The sequence below is a fragment of the Siniperca chuatsi genome, linkage group LG13, assembly GCF_020085105.1.
Source record: "Siniperca chuatsi isolate FFG_IHB_CAS linkage group LG13, ASM2008510v1, whole genome shotgun sequence".
NCBI lineage: Eukaryota > Metazoa > Chordata > Actinopteri > Centrarchiformes > Sinipercidae > Siniperca > Siniperca chuatsi.
Window position 1 is genome coordinate 12,271,451 of NC_058054.1, and position 24,085 is coordinate 12,295,535.

Below are 24,085 nucleotides of genomic sequence, written 5' to 3' on the forward strand. Positions count from 1 at the left end.
ATGCTTTGTGGATAGTGTCATTTCTTGTAGTGGTTCTACAGGTACAATCTTCTAGCTCGCTGGGGGATGAAGAAAGCAGAAATGGAATTTCCACTCTGTGCTTCAGTTGCTCCACACAATCATTCATTCTCTTTAGATACCTGGGGAGGAGCTGCCATTTTGGCAGCAATATTACCCTCCTTATACAGGTAATATCTGTTAACCGTCATTTATAGCTGGTGTCTACCTCTGTATATATGATAAATACACTATCATACAGCCTGACAGCTGTCTAGTAGAATCCAATCACAGTTTGAGATTAGATTACAAACGATCAATTTAAGTAAGGGAAGCACATTTTAGCCTACAGAGTGTACATCCTGCACAGCTGCTGACTACTTTGACTACAGTATGTGGGTCAAGTTGAAGAGTCTGAGAATATGGTACTTGGATATGAATAGTGTGAACTAGTTTACCCTCTGTATACAGTTCTTTTTCAACCAAAGTCATAAAATGTCTTTAAAGAACAGACAATTGCATATGCTGCTCAGATGTTGCTGCATCCAGCAATGTTTTGGGATCTTTGGTCTGGGATTCAAGTGTGTTGCAATTCATCTTTTGGCCTCTAGATGACCAACAAGACAAGCTTTGGTGCAGTGCAGAACGACCAGGAGCAGGAAGTGCAGATAGCTTTAAGCTAACGCTAGCTATCATAACATTATTAACCCCAATTTGGGGTTTTAATCAGTCATTGATTTGCTAGCTTGATCAAGGCTGGTTTCACTGGCCAAACATGCAGAAATATGAAAAGCTGGAAAAAATCGGAGAGGGTAAGTTTCATGCGCTTATGAAGTTAATATTAGCTAGCCTGGTTTGCTAAACTAGCATTCATGTAACGTTAGTTGCAGTGCTAGCTAACGTTAGCTAGTTACATTGTGAGCTTCGTGCCGGCGTTAACTAATTCTCTAATTAACTGTATACAAAGCGGTGTGTACAATTTTTACTTACACTAGTACATGTTAGTGACAAGATCTGTCAGAAGATTTCTGCCTGCCAGCTTTTACGATACTAACGATAGCTAGGTAGCTAGCTAATGTTATGACCTCTTAACGTTGCTATGCCATTCATCAATACGATACCTGTGATTTAACGTATTGTTATCCATCCGAAGGTACGTATGGGACAGTTTTCAAGGCTAAAAACAGAGAAACCCACGAAATTGTGGCTTTGAAAAGGGTCAGGTTGGACGACGACGACGAGGTATGTTTTCAGAAAAACATAATTTTCACTATTTGCTAGCCAGCTGTTAGCAGGCTAGTGCTAATCAAGCTGGGTGTCATTTCTTTCAGGGGGTGCCAAGTTCTGCTCTGAGAGAAATCTGCCTTCTGAAGGAACTAAAGCATAAAAACATTGTCAGGTCAGTCTGCTGCTGGTTCACTGTCTGAGTTAAAATACCAAGCAGTTTGCATTTCACCCTGATGTCAACAAACATAAACGTAAAGCTGTTCTCTCTTCTCCAGACTACATGATGTATTGCACAGTGACAAGAAGTTAACCTTGGTTTTTGAATATTGTGATCAGGTGAGATAGTCATCCCAAACCTACAATAAGTTTTAAGGTGCACCTTCTAAGGCTAACGTGTGCCTCTTATCATCTGCAGGATTTGAAGAAGTATTTTGACAGCTGCAATGGGGATCTAGATCCTGAAACTGTGAAGGTAAGAGATAAACATCCTGGATAACCCACAGTTTAACCAAGGGCAGCATGACTGCTTGAAGACATACTGTATAGATAGCTTGGTTTTGTATGTTGGAATTAACTGCTTAAAGATTGTTTTGTCTCTAAATGCAGTCTTTCTCTCTGTCTGATGCAGTCATTCATGTACCAGCTGCTGAAAGGCCTTGCTTTCTGTCACAGTCGAAACGTTCTTCATAGAGATCTGAAGCCACAGAATCTCCTCATAAACCGAGTGAGTACTTAGGTGCATTTGGACTTTGACTTGCAGGCTGGTAAATATTCATTACTGTATGATGTAAATCATTTGGCTCAGTATATTATTTCTATAACGTTGAAACCAAGAGGAAGGCAAACTAAAACAAACTATGCAAACTTGAAATCGGTAACAGTATGTGTGAAATGTATAGCTAAATCTGATGCACTGTAGAGTTTAGTAGTCTGATTTAATATCACCTGGTAAGATTTGGTAACTTGTGTCTCTGTCTGCAGAATGGGGAGTTGAAGCTGGCTGACTTTGGGTTGGCTCGAGCCTTTGGTATTCCCGTGAGGTGTTACTCAGCAGAGGTAGGCTGTATTTCATTAACACAGCAGGTGCTATTAACTGACTTTTCCATCTGAAAATGTATAACCTGCGTGAAATTGCATTGATTTTTGGCACGTTCGATATCTATAGAGAAACCAAGTCAGAGACTGATTTCTGAACACAGGGATTTTAAATCAGGTGCTAAGTATAAATATGAAGAGATTTGTGCTCTTTAATCCAGGCTTTTATAGAAGTTGTATTACGTCTGTGTAGCCAAGGTCCCAAATCTCGTGGTAAAAAATATATTCCTAGTGTTAAAACAACAATAATCTCATCAATAAATTAAAAGTTTTCAAGCTATGTTTTAGGGCTGGATGACATGGCCTAAAAATCCATATCTCAGTATAGAAAGTAATATCAAAATATGGCACAGAAGTAACATCTAACTAGCAACAACAATGGCAGATGTGTGGCCTCCACAATGTTCAACAATTGTTTTAGGCTATTCAAATGCACTTATTTGTGCTCTTCTTATTTGTGTGAACAGCTGATGGCTTCAGGTCCTGAAGTTAAGCCGTTAAAGTAATGATGGGAGAGAGAGGAACACACAGCAGCAAGTGGTTTTAAGTGATGTTTGATTTTTTTTGTTGTTGCTGATGCTATCAAAGAAATGACAGGCAAGTCTCAGATAGGCTTAGTGGTTTTGGCTGGCTGACCTAAGGGCCCGGCGAGCCTGATCTCATGAGGGCGCACTTGACCCAGGGTGACGCTACTGATCTTAAAATGTAATAAACAGAAAACCTAGGGAGGAACAGAGTCTGAAGCATTGAGAATTTGAAGTAAGGTCATTTTATTTCAGAAAATGTATTACCCTGAGACTCTTAGCACTGTTTCAGCAAGAAGGAATGAATGATTCTACAGTTATTTCACACTACATGGATATACTATATACCGTATGTAGTACATACAGCATAAATTAAATACAGTGACATTCTTATGACAGTATGGGGATTGTGTTTAATTTATCAACATTATTGCCAGCCAAGTCAAATCCCTAAAAATCAGTGGTTCAGAGTGGTTCCCCACACTTATTTTAAAATTCTACTCCATACAACCATTCACCCAGATTAATGAAAAATCTCCCACAACCCACAGGTGGGTGGCAGCTTTGAAACACAGTGCAAGGCATTAGAACACGCTCAATTTATGTCATCTTTGTACATCACTTTTTTGAACATTGAAAATAAAAAATTATTTCTGCAAATGGTCGTGACTCTATGTGACGTTTTCAAATTACTTAGCAGCTTAAAGCACATCTATGTCATTCCGGTTAGAGGATCCGCAAATTTGACATTTTTTTCTGTAAAAATTACTTATGAAAAGTTAATAGAGATTCTGTAGCAGGTGGTCACATCATTTACATCTGTACTGAATTTAAAATTTAAACTTTTCAAGCGGAAACATAAGCACTTCTAACTGCTTTCAGTCAGCCCACACATTCTCTCTGGGAAATGTAGCTTTTCTATAGTTTCATTTTATTCTTTTTACTCAGTGCACTTCACCAAACACATTTTAATATAACCTGGAAAATGTATATAAAACACTTGACACTTGACAAAGCAGCAGTTTGTTAAAATGTCAAGAAGGTGTAATGGAAACCAGATGGCTGATGTAAGGTGACTGTTTAGCATTAGTGACAGCGCTGCCAAATCCATTTCTTTGTGAAATCAGTGTCAGTACAAAATAACACCCAGGCCAGAGAACAGTCATTACGCTGAATGCCTGAAACTGTTGTGTTATCACCAGTTTGGCTGTGATAATTGGTCTAATTCTTACATTTTACTCCGTGATTTGTACATAGGTGGTGACATTGTGGTACCGGCCTCCAGATGTGCTATTTGGTGCTAAACTTTATTCTACCTCAATCGACATGTGGTCTGCTGGATGCATATTTGCAGGTTTGTTTGTGATGACATAAATGAGGGTATAAGTTACTCTATTCTTGTCTTTCTAACATTGTTCTGATACCTAGTGTGACATCGGATACTGTTAAAACTAATAATAAAAATCATACCTCATCCATTTAAGTATAGGGCACTTTAAATCACTACAATGGTTAAACATTGCTAACAGGGTTCAGTATCTTGCAAGCCATCTGTATAAATGCCTTAATATCCAGGCACCAGGCTATTTACAGGTGTTTGAGTGTAGTAGAGAACAGCATAGGTATAAAACTAGATATAGTCATAATTCAGAGATAAGGTACTTTTGGAGCTAAATCATTTCCATATGTGGAGGTAGAATGTGGAACAGTTTACCAGGTGATGTGAGATATTTGAAATGCATTGTATTTTTTAAAAGCAGGTGTAAAACCTGCTTATTCTTAATGAAATGGAAAGAGGAGAGATGAGTGAATGTATATAATAGTTTATTAAAAATGTACAACTTGTGTTATGGGGCAGACCGTGACCACTTTGGAAATAAGTTATTTTAGCTTTTAGTGTTTTTATCCTGTCATGCATAACACTTTGTTTTATATTATGTTTATAGATTGTTTTGTGTTTCTGCGTGTCTGTTTTATGTTGGATTGAATCTGTGGGTTTTTGTTTGTTTATTTTTTGGTGAATATGTGGAAAAGTGTGTTCTATGTAGGCTGTTTTATGACAGAATAAAACTAAACCATACATAAAATGTTAATCGTGTTTCATTTTGATTCCATGTCTCATTCAGAGCTGGCTAATGCTGGAAGGCCTTTATTCCCCGGGAACGATGTGGACGACCAGTTGAAAAGAATCTTCAGATATCTTTTTTGACGTCATTCGTAGGCATAGACAACACGGGTCTTCTGCTTATACAGTTAGGTATGTGGGACTCTGAGACCACAGAGGTTTGTTGAAGCAGAACTATTGATCTACTATGTGATCAATGATTTACAAACAGTAAGTCTTGGTTGGACACACCTCTCTGGTGCACAAAGTTTTTCTTTAACCACTTGGTACATTGTTGGGAACGCCAACTGAAGAACAGTGGCAGACAATGACGAAACTTCCCGATTACAAGGTAAATTACTGATGTCATTTATTGTGTTAGACCCACAGTGGATGGAGTATGCACCATGTGTTACAGATTTTCTCCTATTTACTGCTTCTCTTTCTCCCTGCAGCCATATCCCATGTATCCAGCCACCACCTCACTGGTGAATGTGGTCCCCAAACTAAGTAGCACAGGACGGGATCTACTCCAGGTACTTTCACGTTCAACTTGCCTTTTAATCTTTCAGAAATATCGGTCTTCGGTAATGTTTGGCTTTCTAGATACGCATGCACCCACTCATGTATTCAATTATCAAAACAAAGTTTTACATCTGTGGTCAATAAAAATGTTTCGTTTTTATAATTGTTTGTGCACACAGTTCAGTAACTTCGGCTAAAATGACCTACTGAACGAGTTGTTGCTGATATACAGTTTTGCTTGCATGAAATTTGATCTTGCTGTTCACTTATTAAAATGTTTCCTTTGATCTCACCCAGAACCTGTTGAAATGTAATCCTGTCCAGAGGATCTCTGCAGAAGAGGCCTTGCAGCACCCTTACTTTGCCGATTTCTGCCCACCCTAAACGCTAAATTGCCCCTCGCTGACGCACAGCCGCCAGAATCAATCGTATGTCACCCTGTTGGGTCATTAGGACCAGTCCCAACAAGGCAAATCTGTCACCGGTTATCAAACACTCCCCTGCTTTAATTCTGCTGTGCCTCTGTGTGGAACAAAGTCCTAGTAGCTCTGCAAGGTTTTAGGTTCTTTTAAGTTGCAAGCCTGTTTAATTTGGTACATATTTGCCTCCCAGTTAATTAGCACTAACGTGGGAGGGTGCATTATGTGTTGCATTGAATATATTTTAAACCTGTGGAAATGGTTGTTAACGAGAAGCCCCTCTGCTCCAAAAGTTTGAAATTAACATGTGCTGTTTATTTTTGACTTTTAAATAGCTGATTATGAATGAAAAAAGGCCCTTTTGAATCTGTGGTGATCTCATTTGGTGAATTCAGTAGGAATACCTAAAATTCAAAGTGCTAGCGCACACTGCATCAGTTACGCAAATAGCCTTTCACATTATGGTTTCTGTTCCTATTGTAATGTGTTTTGCAAAGCAGTTTTGCCAATTTGCTTCCATTAATAAAAGTCTTAACTTTGGTGCAGACTGTAGCCCGACCGATACAGGAGTTTTGATGCTAATACCAATGTTGATAATTGAGAGTTTAGAAACTGTGATAATGATATATGGGCCGATGATATATTTTTTTTCCATAAACAGAAAGCAAAAACAAACATTTTTGATGAGGATCACTTCAATTTGATTATTAAAGAATTGTGATTGAGATGTGTGGACAGACTATGTTCATAGTGACACTATTTCTAAATGATCTCAAACATATCTTTATTTCTGTACTGCAGGTGGTTGTTATTTATTAGCCGCAATATATGCCGGTACTGATACATCTGTGATAAGTTAATATATGCCAACATATTGACTCTAGTGGAGACCACAGATTCCTGGGGCAGCTAATGCTACAAAGTTGCCATTTCAAAGCTAAATTAAATTGATTGATTTGTCAGTTTTAGAATCACAAGCGAGTGATTTATTTAAACATTGTAAAGGCTTGAGTCATTGTTTCTTTCTTTTTTTGTAGGATTGTATGTTATTTTTTTACACTTTATTTTAAAAGTCTATAATTTCCAAATAATGTCCTAGGAATATAGATCTACTGTATGTAATTTGGTACTAATTATTGGTACTAATTTCTTTCTTTCTTTGAAAGAACTGCTCTTGAGTAAATATTCATACATTATTCACTTATTAATGTAAACTTCATTCTCCATATATATCAAATTGTCTAATTTTGTCTGTACACAAATTTGAAAATTTAACATGTTCACCTGAGTAAAAGACTCAAGGTGACACTAGCTATTAATTAGAAATGATTAGTCTGAAATGTACCAATTGAACACTGTCTCTATTTTCACTGTCATTAGTACCAAATTACATACTTCTTTCCTAGAAACAATTACAGACCCGTAAAATACACTTATTTGTTTTTGTTTACATTTAGACCAGAACAAACTACAGACTTGGTATATCAGATTTATCACAAACCAACAGTATGACTCTTTGTCCCACTTAACTATTACAAGATTGTATAATAGCATGGGAAGCTAATTTATAATTTTCTTTTTCTCAGGCTTTTTATTTCCCCTTTTCTTTTGTGCACTTTGTAACAGACAGTTTTATTATATATATATATATATATATATAGTGTGTGTGTGTTAATGACTAGTGGACCATTAGTGACACATAACGTTTCTTTGACATCTTTATTGTACTAATGTCTTTAGCTTTTCTGAAATGCTTTTGTAATAGTTAAATTAGAGATGAAAACAAATCCAGATAATCCACTGATAATCAGTATTTTCATATGACTGTTTTGCACCATTAGCTGTTTCAATTTTGGTTACTTATTTTATTAACATGGTCAACAGCTTACAGTGTTATTTTACTCCAGATTGTTACAGTGCTACTTATCCCATAAAAGCCTACATAATGAGTTGTGTTTGAAGTAGCTGTGTTAGTAGGGAAGGGATTTATTTTCATTTTGCTGATGTGAGACGAGATAATGGATGCATGTATTTATTAATGATGGAATGTCTGCTCATGTTTTTGCATTTGGTTAAATGTAGAACATCTTAATTTGGTACAGAAACTCTCCTTTTAGAATCATTTAGTGATACTTAGATCTATTGCATTTAGCAGGCTCTTTTTAGGATTTAAAATGTTTGAAGGTTGTGTGTGTGTGTGTGGATTAAGTTATAATGAGAAAACAAAAGCATTTGCTCTCAGTATTCACTATCCTGTGATGGCAGGACATTTCAGACAAACTGCTGTAGAGTTTCTTTATGCATCTTAAAATGTAATTTTGAATAAGAGTGGATTTTGCACTTTGCTAGTATCTTTGCTTTTGTTTGTTGAACTTGGGACAGATGTTGTCAGTGATTCTTTTTGTGTATATTTCAGCCAATATGACTCAGTATTCAGTAAAGTGGACATAGACACATGTTTGCTTTTGACATTGAGAGTGCATTCTTGACCTTGGGAACAAAACTGTCTCACCACAAGGTCCATTTAGTAGCTGTTCTGGACCTTTTGATCAGATCACATGATCTTCCTCATCAGATGGATATTTTGCCTAGCTGTCATGGTTGTTTTTCAGTTTTGTAGCACTGGCTTAAAAATTAAGATTGAAAAGGAATTCTTGACTTTGGAAACGGTAGTTGACAAAATAATATCACCACTGGGTAAACTAAATCTGCTGAGAAAGATTGTATGATAAGATTGAAAGCTCCAGAACAGCTACTAAATAGAGTTTGTGGTGAGATTTTATTTGTCAACGTTTGCTTTTCTTTTCAAAATTATTTACACAGCTTGCTCATTCATAAGTCACCTTGACTATTTTAGCATTTTGGCAACATCTTAATTCGATCTATATTGTTGTGTGACAACAGTGTTTTAAATAGTAAAAAAAAAAATAATACAGTAGACTGGATCTCACCCTCTTTTTGACTTAATTCAGCTTCAGTGTACACCAGGCTAGGCTGCTGGGTTTGATTAAACTAGGTGTCAAGTTTGTCAATCCCTTGAAAACTTGGTTTCAAATATGACATTTTTCTCAATAACATAACAATTTATAAATAAGCAACAGTCAGTTAAAGTTTTGGAATAAACATTAGGTATTATGAGGTTTAACAGTCAGAATCTCAGGACTGAAGTAAACAACTAAATTAGATTCTTATTCAAATGTTGCAAAATTCTGATTGGTGCTGTGGAATTCTCTGACATCACCTTTTTCCAGCTGAGCCCCGCCCACCTCTAACCAATGAGAAGAGCTCACTCAAACACAAATACAGAAATCTCTCATGTCTCTCATGTCTCGGCAGATTATTTAGTGTTCATGTCCATCGCTCATAGTGAGAAGGCGATGAAAAGAATATGTTTTCAGGGCCTTTAAACTGGCAAGCAGTTTGGTTTGTCAGTGAAGTGATATGAAACGCTCATGACAGTTTGACTTAAGACTGACTACGTTACACATAGTGAAGTGTGTATTAACTATTTAATGTACAGTTCAGAGTTAAAATCACATATCTACAATAAAATGCACATAACGCACGTAGAGCCAGATGAAGCAAGTTCAGTTCCCCAGATGTTTGTGCGCATGAAATCTTGATGTTACTTGTAAGAACCAGTCTTGAAGGCACGTTTTAGTTTCGCTTCAAGCCACATTATGTTTATTTAATCCATAAAAATTGACAGAAAGATATTGCAGTTTTTCCACATCTGCATAATATCTTTCTTTTTGAGTATTGCATGATCCCAAGCCTGGTTTGACAAGGATTTTTTATGTTATAAAGATTCAAGACATTGTATCACATGATGTGGAGAACACTATTTTGATTCATCTGGCTCCAGAAATACATTTTGGACCTTACAAAGTGAACAGCATGGCTCTCTTAGATTACATTAAGAGACCAGAGATAATAGGAATACACAATGGTCATGCAAAGAAGAAAATGGGTGATGTGACATAAATTATTAACTGTTAGAATAAAATAGTTAAAATTTAGGTGTTGGGTGACAGAAATATATAGAATACTGATTTCTACTTGGCCATAACTATGCAGTAAATATCAATTGAGGACTTTAATGAGCACAAACAGTTAAGTAATAGTTTCTGCCAGTTCACATACACTCTGCTGTTCTTTGACTGGTAGTAAGGCAGGGGTGGGGAGAGAGAGGTAAAGACCCAGGACATTTTTACAAATCCTTCATCCACAGTTTGCGGTAAATGCTGGGTCATTTTTATGCTTTTTAACCCGACAACATGACACACACACTCAAAATTATCATGGCAATGCAGCATCATCAGAATAGCATCATTGTGTAACATGAATTGGCATTTGTGTCCCTTTATTTGGCTAATGATGGATAATATACAATCATCATATCATACATCTGTGTTGCAGCTGGCAGCTGTTCAGTCTACATCCATTCCAGCTGTTGAATACGTCATGAATTGAAAATGGGGATCCCAAATCAAATATATTTTTTTTATGTCAATTTGATAACGGTGGTATGATTCAGTGCACTTATTGCTCATGACACAATGCCACTGATTCATCCTTTTTTGTTTCCTGAAAGGTAAAATTTCCATTTGGATAAAGTCTCTTCACAAGGTGATTTCTCTTATTCCTGTAAATGTTGGAGCAGTGAACACACCACGTGTGTAACAGTGTGTGTAGTTAAAACTAGAGTCATAAAAGGTAGTCGCAACCATAGACGGCCAGTCATTGGCTTTCAAGTGATGGCTGATCTCCAAGGGTTTGTGCTTCACATCAACAGTCATCTAATACACAGACAACAGAGTAATAAAGCTACAGTGTTATGAACACCACTTACTTGATTGGCATTATACTTGTAAGTTTCACATTTAAAAAACAAAACTGTCCTCTTAATTCTCAGTAAAGTATTTATAGTGAGGATATGTATCTACAAGTCCATAACTGTAGTGTCAAGGAGTGAACATTACCAATAGAGGAAGTAGACTCACACGAAGATAAGAAGAAAAGTTGTGTACGTGAGTAAGATGGGTAAATATAGAGTTTATTATACTTGATCATTTATACATCACAAACTGTTATTTGTGACTTATTACATGTTTCTGGAATAATAATAATAATAATAATAATAATGATAATGATAATAATAAAAGGGCACAATGGTAAAATTGTACAATGCATTTCTGTTATAAATCAACTGAACTGAATGGGTCTGAGGTGCACGGTGGTTTTGATGTTTTGAGGCAATTCTCTTGTATCTAATAAAGTCTATTTAGTTGTCAGTCATGTTATAATCACCAGAAACTCAAAGACACTTACGGTCCACCCAGATAGAAAGTCCAAATTCCTTCTGCTGTAAGAACAGATGAAGAAACACTTTTTATCTATATATATCTATATAGATATATGTACATATACAGATATATATTTGACCAATTTCTCACATGAGTGGGACAGAATTTCTTCATGGCATTTGATTGTGAGTATTTACAAATTTCCGTCAAGTTTAGGAATGTCACCATCAAGCCTTTCAAACTCTACTTAGGTTCCATAGAGAATAGATTACTATCACAGGGAATTGTGCTGATGGACACCTTTAAGACACAGTAATAAAAAATACATTGTGGAGAATTACTAAAAAGGGCAAAAAGGAAAGCCTGATTGTTTCTCTTCTAATGAATTCAATGTAAATAAGGACTAACTTTTACAGCAAGCTGCATGCTAGCATTTATTTTTGTGACAGTCAGCACAGCAACACTAATGGGAAAACAATGAAAATTGAAATGTCAGCTATATAAAGATATAAAGAAACAATAAACATGGTCTCCTGGCTCTCTTTTTGCACCCTTACTGTATGTAAAAAGTGACTAAAGTTAACAAAAACATCCAATTCTGTAGTTTCTGTCGTCCTAGTATCCACATGGAACAAAACTAGATACTTGTATGTATACAAATAATCAAGTTCCTTTACTGTTTTTAAATTGAATAAGCACAGTCGTCTAATTAATGAGACAATTCAAAGCCTCATAGTAGCAAAAGGCAACATTAAGCACTTGTCTTGTGTTTTGATTCAGGTTTTAACCAATAATCAGCTCATTAAAGTCGAGCAGATTTCTAAAAAGGCTCTCCTGTTCAAACCGGTGACAAGTATAAGGTCACTCGATACAGCATTGGTTAGATGCTGGAGGCGTAACACTGATAAGAAACTGCAATGCTACACATACCAATCCACAGGAATCTTTTTTTTTTGGATTGATGTACAGCAAAACTAGCACAACAGTACTATGTAATTCATCTCAACACAGGTCAAAACCCTTTTTTGGGACACATTTATCATCACTGGTTGTATACTCTAAAGTGACTGCATAAGAAAAACAAATCCACAAAATGAAACATGAATAAATTAACACTGATGCCTTGACATGGCAGTTAAACCTGAGTTCTGTTTGGAAGTGGTCTCTTTTTCTTCTGATGATAGTATTCTATTTCTATTCAGGCATTGATAAACTCTACTATACGTTTTTGAGTTATACACTCAACCATTTTCTGTTAAATACATACATTATTTCACAGTTTGCTGTCAAGTCCCCAGATGTGCCACCCCACCCCCAACCCCTACTTTATGTTGTCAACAAGCAAACTCCTCAAAGTTGCCTAGAGTCGGGTGACGAGGTAACATGTTCGGCGTGAATCCGAGACTGTCCGAGTGACTCCGGAGGGTGTCACAGGTGCTCTGCAAAACAGAGGGAAGGGAAGGAGGGAAGACGAGTTCAACCGGGTTAAGGGAGGGGCGATGAAGGGAGTGATGATGACGATGTAGGAAAGAAATGAGCCACAGGTAAAATGAGAGCGACCGGGACGATGGAGGGACGCGGAGGAAATAAAAAAAATCATATGTGGCGAGGAGAAATTGGGCAAAAAACAGAAAAAAAGATTAGGTTGATGATTATTAATGCATCAGACACAAGGATAGGATATATAATCGAGAACAGTGAATGACAGAAACATATGTGGACAATGATGAGGTGATGAATACAACAGATTTAGAAGTACCAAGATCAGCCACATCGCATATGTTTCACAGGTAGTGAAAAGAGAGTTTAAAGAAAATCAGGGGAAAGTGGGGAAAAGATGAATGAAAGGAGGGAGAAGAGAAAGAAAACAGCACATTTTTAGTCCTGCTTTTACACTAGAATGTTAAATTGTTATAGTTACGGAAGTTGAAACATCCACATATGTCTGCATTTGCCTGTATGTGCAAAAGGTGCTCGCTGAGTAGGTGACTGCTGATATGTGGATAACAACCATTGGTAGTCCTACTGGCAAAAACTGCTATTCCAGCAGACAAAGAACCATTTATATTTTGTGCAAACTCACTGCATGCAGACCTGTGATAACATCACAAAGTAATGCATCTAGTGATGTTATCTGGCATGAGCCTCGAATGCATTGCCTCTAAATGGACCTCTGTGCTGCAGGGAAACAAATAGATCTCATGTGGTTCAGCTTTTTGTACAACAATTCAATAAATACATAATCTGTTTTCACAGGAGTACTGCGCTTTATCCTATGGGAAAGAAAGCATCATTATTCAGTGGAAGGAGCAAGTTTTGCAAAGTGCAGAGTGTCAGATCTTCCTGCACTTGGAGAATCCAACCAACTCGTGTTTTCTGTTGAGCTGATAAATGCAGAAACACACCAAACTAACCTGTCCTGGCACGACGGTAGATATTAAAATGCTCACTGCAGTTGGATAATCACCCCTCTTTTTGTTGACTGTCTAGTAAAGCCAGCCAAATCATTTGTAGCCACTGAGAAAATGATGTATGAGATGGTCTTAAGTATGTATGAGAGAGAGGGACAGCATGGGAGGGAGCATCTATTATCAATGGGGTGTGCTACCTGGGGGCATGATTAGGCGTGACACCAGGGCTGGTTGGGTTCTCTGGAAACTCCTGGAATAGACATGATGAAAAGAAAGATGGGTGAGGGTGACTGAAATGAAAATAAAACACAATGCAAATGCTAATAGTTCAACTTGCGAGGGAATACTGCAAGAGAGCGTTCTCTCCTCAGTGATATCATTAAAGTACTGACGGAGTCGGCTGTTCACAATAAGATCTGAGTTTATTTTTTTAAATAAGCAGGGAAAACAAAAGACAATAACTGTCATCCAGAAGCGTTGAGGATCATTGAAGAGAATGAAAGTCAAATTAAAATAGAGTCTAATAAATCACTAAATGCATTACTTTATTGTCGGGCTGTTTGAGTGGAGATGTGACAATGGACTAGTTGGAAAACGGTTACTGGAAATGAGAGGAGCAGAAAAGGATGGTTTATTGTAAGCACGTGAAGATATGACATGAATGGAGCAGAATACAGTATATATCACACTATGTAAGACAGTAAAAGCATGACATACTGTAAATATCAGCCCACTAGATAAATCCTTCTTCTACTGCCATTTTTACTTTATAAAAATGATCCTCAAAAACAGACTGACTAAATTAACCTCCTTCATAACTATGTTGGCTTAAATTAACATATCTCCACTTCTACAAAAGAGAATAAACAACTTATTTCTGTCTTTTCTTACACATCAGCCAGCAAACCAAATCCTGAACCTGAGGCAACTGACCATGCAAGAACACAATCCACATGCAGAGACAAACCCATGGCTTTTTCACCAATTTAAAAAAAAATAAGGGGCAGTGTTTTTCGCATGATGCCAAATTGCTGGTTATGAAAAAGTCTTGGGCTTGTGTGACACATCACAAAGAATTAGAGCTTGCATTTCCAAGATTCTGCCAATTAAGGCTGGATGCAAACTGGTAGATACAGTATACTCTGGGACAAAAGGAACGGTCTGCGCTTAACAAAAATCTGCTAAATGCTTTTGATTAAAACAGCACCACAAAAGAGGAAATGTTTTAGCCTTTGTTAGTGCTTCATCCCTACAGTGAAAAAGTGGCCCCAAGCAACTTCCTTGTGGGACTCCTCAGGAGTTATTTATTTATTTGCTATCAGAGAAGATATTCACTTTGTTCTGATTCTGGCATTAACAATTATATGATCAATAACATCAATTTCAAATTTGACTGAAAATAATAATCTCAAGTATTTTTCTCAGCACAGTGAGTATACCAGTGGTCCCACAGCTGCAGCCAGTAAAAACCCTCTTTTCCATCTTTTGGAAAAGGTTTGATTCAGCAGTATGTGCTGCACATTTGCTGATTACTGCTATTAAGAAGGTACATTTGAGTTATAAATAATTTTGTTAACTGCTCTGTATAAAACTTATATAACAGTCTGCAGGGGAAGTGAAGGTGCCTCTGGACACAGTGTTAAACCACTGGGCTCGACAAAATGTTGTAAATTTAGGGCAGGACACAAATGCCTCACATTACTCTCATTTTCATTTTGAAGTTAAAATGAGTTTCATTGCCTTGAAGGCTTTGAAAACGAGTTGATCATTAAATGTTAATAAAATCTCCAGAGCTCTTAATCTTGTTCTGCTTTCTGCTCATTCTTCTATTCACACATTCTCACATGAATCTGTTCTGAATTTCCTCTGATCATACTGCCAGACATAAAGCGGTAAAACCAGAGTACAATAACAGCTTTTCCTGCTCTAAGTGAGCTGTAATTACATGATTGAGGGTGACATCGAGAAGCTATTGTATATTGTGTAAATACTGAAAAGTCGGGTGCTGTGTTGCATCTACTAAGGTAAGGGCTATAACCTCTGAATGTACAGTAAGAGCAGTTTATGAGTCATGTTAAAAAGTTAATTGAGAGCAGGTCAGACAATTCACTTCTACTTGTCCATGCACTGTAATTTACGGGAACTCAAGTAGCAAGACACTTAACAAACCACAAAAAAGCTTGGAAAAAGAGGCTTACAAAGTCACTTTGCTCCTTGTAAATACTCCTCTGCATTCCTTCTGTTAAAACTATTGTAGATTATTGTCATCATTTGGAATAATTCATTTTGCTTCTCTATAATATTCACCATGTAAATAAAGAGTACTGTATGTTTGTAATATTAGATACACTGATTATGCATTCATACTGTGCAATACAAACACTGTTTATGTATTATTAATGATTATGTTTTCTAGCACAATACATATTTTCTGCCTGGGAAATTGAAATTAATGATGACAGTGTGGCTTTGCTTTCTCTCTGGTGCTGTTTATTAAAAGCACTTCCAGTGTTAGCAGACATTGTTTGTTGTTATTGTTGTTGTTCCTGCGCTCATCTAATACATCACATTCACTTCACTCAATCAAAGGCATTCTGAGAGACTAAAATTACCAGATTGTCGCTCTGACAACGCTGTGGTCGCTTCTTGCGTATGAAGTAACCCAAAACCTTATCCTTAAACACCTAAATGCAAAAACATCAGATACACATTATTCAGAGATGGAATATATCATGGTCAGTGACATTACGACTAAACATTAGCACTACAAATATATTAAATTTACATTTTGGGAAATAAGCTTTTTTAGAACCACATTTTTACACTTTGGCTTTTGTATGCATGAAACAAACAAGATATAAAGAGTTAATTAGTGAGCTTTACAGGTGCTGGTACGCAGATTTTGTTACCTTTGGACAGAGCCAGGCTAGCCATTTCCTCTGTTTCCAGTCTTTATGCTAAGCAACGCTAACTGGCTGCTGGTTGTGACTTCATATTTACTGTACTGACATGAGAGTCTGAATAAGCTTATTTCCCAAAACATCTGAACTATTCCTTTAAGATTAAAAACTAGCAGTACAAATATATTCAAAGGTTATGTTTGACTTATTTTACATGGTGTAAAAACTAAAATCAATTAGCTGTAAAGTGTTAAACTTAACATTTTGCCTTTATATACACTAAGACAAGAATACATTTAATTGGTGTTTTGCATTTTAGTTGGTGAAAACCATCACTTTACCTCATATAGGTAGTCAAATATTTCCAGTATTGTTAAAACACTGGCTCCGATAAACAGTCCCATCTGACCTCCAATGTCACCTAGAACAAGAGAGATTAACAGATATGGGCAGGTACAGTAATTGAACAATGGTGCGTGAAACCATTCCCCGTGCTGTCACTTCTAATTCAGTATCTCTCAGAGTGATCTGAGCACAATTGTCAAAAGTGTCCATCCAGCCCCAACTTCTCATCAGACCCAACCCGGCTGCCCTTGCAAGCGCATCAGATTATGAAAATGTGTTCAGCTTGTTTCACAAGTTCAAAGAGGAAACTTCAAAGCACCAGGCGTGAACACACGATGTGAAATGTGCGGTGGGGGCCCGCTGAGAGTGCTGATACTGAGGTCAACCACATTTTTTTTGTCACAGTGAACCTGAAACTGCGAGAATTGCCAAAATGTCAAACTATTATAACAAATAATAATTTTTTTGTCACAGTGAACCTGAAACTGCGAGAATCTTACCGAGAAGCCCTGCAATTTCATAGGCCTTCTTTTGCTCGATCTTTTCATAATTCAGTGCTTCAAAGAAGATGTCCAAAACCAATATATTTTCTCTGGAGAGAGGACAGACAAGAGCACATCCAATTGAGTTTATTTCTGGTGATATTACATTACACCAAATGATATCTCACATTTCCTGTGTAACTATCTTTCATTATTGTTACATTGAAGGTGAACGATGGAGACCCAGGTCATGCTATGCAGTACATCCATCCATCAACAGAAAAAAGAACAGAGGCTGAGATCTGATTAACTGACTGCTACCAAATAATACTTACCCAATATATTGCTCAGTTTTGTTGAATTTCTTAGCCAGATATTTAGCAGATGCCTTACTGGGGATCTTAACCATGGAGAGCTCCTTGCCATAGCGAGTCATGTTGCAGGGGGTCTGACAGACACAGAAATCGTTGTCTTTCTCTACCAAAAAGTCTGTGGATGATCAAAGTCATTTAAAAATATTGTGATCACTGCGAAGAATCAAACAAACCTGCATAAAGAGGCTCTCAGTTTCTGCTAAAAATATTTCTGCACACGACAGAAAAACTACTTTCGCTGCCATCGTTCACTTTCCATGAAAGCAAATAATGACTGAAGCTATAACACAGAGGAGGGAGAAAAAAGCTCTATGGGATTTATTTTATATCAGCGAAGCATAGACACATCACAAATCTTCCTAATGGAATTTTTAAACAATAATTTTACTTTATTATTGCTTCAGCACTGTCTGAGATTAAAGTAATTTCAAGTTAAAGCTACAGAGGTATTATCTAAAGGCTGGAATAGTCTCATGGCACTGGTGCTGAACACTTGGTTGAATTTAGACATTACTGCAAAACTATCACACTAATATTTCATACTTATGCAGTAAAGTGTGTGGGCTCACCTAAAGCTGGGTCAGCACAGTCTTTGTACTGCTCAGGTGTGCAAACTGTTGAGGTCCCTGTTTGAAATAACATAAAAGTGAAAATAATTACACATAAAAAACTTCATGAGGACGTATTCGCCACATTTTTTAATTGGCCAAGTCTTTCTGAAATCATACCAGGCATGTGGACCATCCTGCAGTTGCAGTTCTCCAGCAGATACCGGGTTTCACAGTCAATGCGGCAGGCGGTGATGCTGTATGTGGAGAAGTATTCAGAGTCTATAGGAGTAGACTTGCAATCTCCCCAAGGCGGAGGGAGGTACTGAAGCTGAAAGAGCAAACAGCACATGTTTTCCCTCAGTATATCAGCACACAGGATTATAAGGAATAACATAATGCAAGCCCAGTACAACAGAAGTACAAAAGAGGACAGCAAGCTGACAAAACTCAACACAAATGTCTCAAACATAAAAATAAGTTTTAAAAAAAAGAAGCATTTAAATGAAAATGCGTACTGAGACAATACTGGCACAAAATGTCTATTCAGACCAACATTATTGCTCATGTATAGCAGCAAGCAGACATCATGCAGAACATTACTAATGCAGGTCTAGTCCCCGGTAGGAAGCAGAATACCATAGGAATAGAAAATTTGTAAAATATGTAGTTTCAGACAGGACACCACAATCAATGGACAAATTTTACATCCCTGAGAACAGAACAATAAACAGTTTACAGTTTTCAAATGAACAAATACATGAATTGTACTGAATTTAACAGACATTATACAGAGTATTACACCCTATTTCATAGTAAATATTTTATAAATAAGTCCTAATAAACAACTCTTCAGAAACTTATAAAAGTGGATTTATTGTTGATTAACTATTTAGATTTTCTAATCTGAGCCCATGAGACTTTATTACAAAACTACCCAGACTGCATAGCACTCTGAATTTAACAATGAAGTGAAGATGAAGTGTAGCAGTTTGCAGTCTCATTAGAGGTAAAACTCTAATTAAAAGGTGAAGAGCAGGTCATTATATTTATGAGTAACTCAGGGAATTCTAAATGAATCCACTAATGAGGAATATTTAATGCCTGAATTTTAAGGTTTTGGTTCACACTAAACATTAGACCCATGGTGCTCGTCTTATAACTGCAGCAATGTGCCCTGTGTGTGTGTACAATCTGTTCAGAGCTCTCTTTAACACTTTAAAGGAACTCCTTTTTTGGTGCACCGAAAACACTGACATTTAACCACCAACAAGACTTTCAGTACGATTTCAAAGTCTTATTTACAGCAATTTATGGTAATGAATGCCTACTACTCATTTTCATGACAAAAACGAACCAATTATTTGTGAAGGCCACCGATGTTTGCTTGGGCATTTGAGCATATAGCTACTAATTGCAGTGGGAGCTAGCCAACAATCAATGCCAAAGGCTTCTTCCTGAATAACATCACAGGGAAATGATGCTGCTATTGTCACATTACAGCTCACTGTAATTCCCAATAATCTCCACCGGCTCTAATCAGGCTAACTCTGACAATCTAATGGTCATTTAGTCAATAGAAAGTGACAGAGATAGAGTGAAATTCACTGAAGGAGTGGACTTAAATTGGCAAACATGATTAAGACTTTACTGAACTCCATTTCTAGCCCACATACTCTCATAACTGGAGTCACACTAGAGATAAAACCCTAGTGCAATAAACGCTAGACTTCAAACTGATGCCAGAGTCCTCATGGGTAATAAAACCTAATGAATCACATTGTCTGGTCCCTCCAGATGACATTAAGAAGCGGTCCAGTGGATCGCCCCGAGAACACATAAAAGCAAAACGAACAAAAATAATGTTAACAGAACTGTACATGGCAGTGAAAGGGTAAAGCCAAACAACAACTTTGATGAAGATACAGACTCGGATGAATGGTTTAAAGCTGGAATGAAACACATTAGCTGCTCTTTACTGATATCTATTAAACAGAGAAGACAATGAGGACAGACTGCAGATGTTGTTGCATGTCGTTGCTTCAGCCACACAAAGGGGGGACAGATGGATCCATTCCTCAGGGGGGGAAACCAGCAGATGAAAGTGTGGAACTTGATGATGGGCGTGTAGCTATTTAACAATACAGTATTTGTGGCATGCAGCAAGCCCAGACAGTCATACGCTACCCTCTGCTCTTGGGTGCAAACAAACGTTTGGAAGCCGGGGGCGACCCCGAAGCCCAGCTCATGGAGGAAAGGAGGCTCTGACTGAGTGTGAAGCTGTACCTTTATGCCGGCCTCATAGGACGTCTCATCTAGGGCGAGGGGTGAGGGAACACAGCCCACATCATTATCAAAATAATAAGAGGAGCAACAGCAAGGCAAGGGACAGACAGTGGTCAACCCCTCCAGACAGAAAGACAGCCTGTTGTTGGTACAACAACAACACAGCCACCACTCCCAGTGGTGCGTGAAAACTTTGCAGCATTGGTGCACTGGTGGGTTGTCATTCAGCCATTCTCTTCTTACATCCACTCAAGCTTGAGGGAAGATACAGTTCAGTTTCAACCATTACATAATACTAGTCCAAAATTTGGTGGTGTGGTCTTCAAGTCATATTAAAAATTAAATTCCTCTGACAGAAGCTTTACAAATGAAAAGTCTTGAAATCATAAGTGCTTCATCCAGCTGTCTAATATTATACTGAGAGCAGTGTCACTGTACTCATTGGCTGACTGACTGAAATTAATGCTGGCCAGACTTTAATGACAGTCTAATTAATTCAGCACATCTTTTAGGTCATAAACACGTCTTTTAGCTGTCACTAGTGTGTCATGATTATAAATGGCAATCCGTGCACTTTTGCTTTCAGGAGGAAACTTTGTGATGGTGATTAATAGATTGGATTCACTTCGGAGATGGCTGAATGATGGCACACTTGGAGCATTTTTCAACACTCGTACAGAGAAAGACAAAGAGAGTGAGACAGAGATATTACATGTTTCAAAACTGCTTCCCAAAAATAAAATTTGGCATCTTTGTGGTGTCCAAGTGTCTGTTTTAGGAGACAAAACTCTGCCTCAGTCATCCCATGTTATTCTGCTAAAACAAGGGTTTTATTTGATCATTTATCTCATGCTCATGAACTGACCAAGACCATTAACTTTAGGAGCAAAATCATTTAAATTAGGCTCGATTAACTGCTCAAGTAATGAATTTGATTAACTGCTGGAGTATCCATTACTTCAAGACTTTACAAGGACTGATTATGTGGTAGAAATTTTAATGAGCCTATAGCACAATACAAAAAAACACTTCATCTCAAAGGTAATCATTGCAAAAACCTAAAATCGTTTGTGGCACAGGCGCCATTCTCTTGTGACTTACAATGAGGGTTTTTCTGTTTGTCAGAGGATATTTCCCTATTCTGTCATGGTTTCCGTTTGGAAATCAAAAGACTGGTGTTTGTGTGCTCTTCTAGTGTAAACAAAAGAGACACAATTTGAATTTGTTGTCTTGGCAACATCACATTACTGCTGTACAGTTTCATTAAATTTGAATAGGAAATCCATGTGAGCTCAGTGTTATGACCTTGCACACAGGCTTTCCGATCAATTCGGCTTAACTATAGTTGCTACTTTTCATCCGTCACTGACGACAGTAAAGGGATAGTTGAGGACTAGGAACTCATTTTCTACAGTCAACAAACCTGCCACAGGCCTTTCTGCTTCCCTTGATATTGTGTGCTAAAAAACTCATTTTACTGTGTCCCTAAATCATAGTACATTTTAAAACATGTCCTCAAAATAGCTGTGGGTCATCTTTCTCATCTCATGACGTGTACTTTAAGTGTTAGAGGAATTGGGAAATAACCCGATATGATGACAGATGTGCTAGGTTTCTTTTAATAGTTCAATTTAACATAAAAAACATGATGATAATTTTAATATCCTTCCCTCAAGATAGTCTTGAGAGGGAGTCTTCAGAGGTCAGTTATTTATAGTGAGTCTTTAAAGCAGTCGGATTTTGGATAAATGCTGCTGCCAACAGACCTTTTTAGCAGTAATTTCAGTGAGAAAAATCACTCATAATTTCTTTAAAGGGTGTAGATTATAAGAAATTGTTTGTTCTCTGATCAAATACTTTAAATTCGATTTTTTTTATTAATCAGAGTTAATGTTTTGATCATTAAAGCCTTCTGACCATGGCTGTGTGAATTCTGTGAGTCTTCCTCACAGTTTTTCTCTGCCTTATCTTTGAATGCACCACTAGAGACAACTTTCACAGCATTCAAATAAGCTGTAGTCATATTTTTTTCCCATGCTAAACGTAGTGAATACTCAATATGAAAAGTAAAACAAACACTCTGAGCTGCCAGATATTTCTGCATGCTGTGTAGTCTGAGGTTCTTTTGGCTAAGATAAGCACAGTACGCTTGTATGCTTGCATCCAATCATTACTTGGCCCTGCTCTATCAATATTCCTTGGCTGCTATAATTCCTCTGTTTCATGTATCCAGAATCACTGGGTGTTTATATAACACCTTAACTGCACCTTCCCCTTACAAGGTAAATCAAAGATCTGATTTTGCTCCAGGGTCTGTGACACAGAGGAGATTTGTGGACAAACACAGAATGAAGCGGAGCAAAAAAGGTTGAGGTTGGAGGGGAGGAGCATTTGAACATTAGGTACCAGTTGCTGCTGACATGACACAAAAGTTTGAAAACCAGGGGCCACACCAAATCCCAGTTGGTCAATGAAGGGCGGCTCGTCCTGGCTGTGGATCTGAACCTTGATGCCTGCTTCATAGGAGGTCTCATCTGTGGATACAGCACGCGAGAAAATGTAACAACAAGTACGGTCGCCTATAGAAACCCGCTTTTTGGCTCTGGCACTGATACTAAGTGCTCCTAAACCCCATGCTGAAAGCTAATATCAGAGAGGTACTCATGTGTTAGTGTGGTGGACCGGTATTAAACAGATTTACAACCAAAGATTTATCACATGCTGTATACTTTACGAATATATGGTACAGTGTGTTGTTGTCTGCCATAAATTTAACACAATATGTCAATGAATGCAATTTATTAGACCTGATGTCAGTTGTAGACCTGGAGAAACATATCAAGATAATGTGCTATTAAACAAACAAACTAGTACATCACTTCTGTGTAGTGCAAATTATTTTTTTTACCAGTAAAGTGAATGAGAAGGCCTGGGGAAATCTTGGGATTTTTTTATCTAAATGAAGTGATACACCCACATGTTACAGAAATGGCAAAAAACTAGAACAGTAGTTGGGATTTCCAGGGTAACCCAACAAGATGGAACGATTTTCACAAAAGGGTTATACAAGTTAAAATGTTACCGTAAATGTCAGAAAGCTGCACTGACCTGTCTCTCCCCAAACAGGCAGGTATTCATCCTGCTGAATATCCAACATGATCTCCAAGCCGTTCCCGGTGCCACCTTTTAACGTTGTCAACAAAGGGTTGCCGTCTAATCCCGAGTTGAATGTGTAGCATTTTCCGTAGCGTGTGTAAATCTGTAAAAAACAACAACAAGGAGCACAGAAAAAACAGGAGCGTAAATGAAAAGTCAAACCCTTTCCATTGTGCTGTGGTAAATTGTGCACCTGTACGAGATGTATTACATGTCAGCCTGTAATTGTGCAGGACAGCTAATCATTGCAGGGGTTTTGTGATTATCAGAGAAAGCAGTACAGGCTTTAAACAGGCACCTGGCTCTGATTTGAGGAATTAATGAGCGTTCCTTAGCAGCAGCAGTGGCTATCAATCTTTACCCAATTTCACTCTAAATTTCCCCTG

General features: G+C 37.5%; 2 protein-coding genes across 11 annotated transcripts in view; one reads left to right on the forward strand and one right to left on the reverse strand.

Moving 5' to 3' along the window:
* The first annotated feature begins 578 nt into the window (after positions 1-578).
* Positions 579-8,347, forward strand: cdk5 (cyclin-dependent kinase 5). 2 transcript variants are annotated; one of them, XM_044218205.1, is made up of 12 exons: positions 581-809; positions 1,151-1,239; positions 1,329-1,396; positions 1,500-1,560; positions 1,640-1,696; positions 1,853-1,948; positions 2,206-2,280; positions 4,101-4,197; positions 4,970-5,039; positions 5,239-5,299; positions 5,403-5,483; positions 5,770-8,347. In XM_044218205.1, the coding sequence occupies exons 1-12, from the start codon at positions 773-775 to the stop codon at positions 5,854-5,856; spliced, it is 879 nt and encodes a 292-aa protein (XP_044074140.1). In that variant the 5' UTR covers positions 581-772; the 3' UTR covers positions 5,857-8,347. The 2 variants fall into 2 exon arrangements, with proteins under 2 accessions (XP_044074141.1, XP_044074140.1); XM_044218206.1 differs by lacking the exon at positions 1,151-1,239 and having other exon boundaries at positions 579-809.
* A 1,034-nt stretch (positions 8,348-9,381) lies between these two features.
* The window catches only part of asic1c (acid-sensing (proton-gated) ion channel 1c), a 90,379-nt gene continuing 75,675 nt past the window's right edge, over positions 9,382-24,085 (reverse strand). For 4 of the 9 annotated variants that reach the window (XM_044218199.1, XM_044218197.1, XM_044218200.1 and 1 more), the window contains 10 exons: positions 23,652-23,802; positions 22,950-23,077; positions 18,438-18,588; positions 18,279-18,335; positions 17,671-17,824; positions 17,354-17,445; positions 16,850-16,929; positions 16,221-16,292; positions 13,806-13,858; positions 9,382-12,636 (listed from right to left, as the gene is read on the reverse strand). In XM_044218199.1, the coding sequence (XP_044074134.1) occupies positions 12,558-12,636; positions 13,806-13,858; positions 16,221-16,292; positions 16,850-16,929; positions 17,354-17,445; positions 17,671-17,824; positions 18,279-18,335; positions 18,438-18,588; positions 22,950-23,077; positions 23,652-23,802 (1,017 nt within the window). In that variant the 3' untranslated portion in view covers positions 9,382-12,557. Of the gene's footprint in view, positions 12,637-13,805; positions 13,859-14,011; positions 14,210-16,220; positions 16,293-16,849; positions 16,930-17,353; positions 17,446-17,670; positions 17,825-18,278; positions 18,336-18,437; positions 18,589-20,444; positions 20,573-22,949; positions 23,078-23,651; positions 23,803-24,085 lie in introns of those variants that run through there. The other 5 variants (XM_044218198.1, XM_044218194.1, XR_006380311.1 and 2 more) reach the window with 4 other exon arrangements.

Excerpts from the sequence above, each read along its gene's own strand:
- cdk5 (XM_044218205.1), top strand. The coding sequence starts at position 773 with ATGCAGAAATATGAAAAGCTGGAAAAAATCGGAGAGG. Across the intron at positions 1,561-1,639 it reads TTTTTGAATATTGTGATCAG|GATTTGAAGAAGTATTTTGA; the intron begins GTGAGATAGTCA and ends TATCATCTGCAG. Across the intron at positions 5,040-5,238 it reads CAGTTGAAAAGAATCTTCAG|ATTGTTGGGAACGCCAACTG; the intron begins ATATCTTTTTTG and ends ACCACTTGGTAC.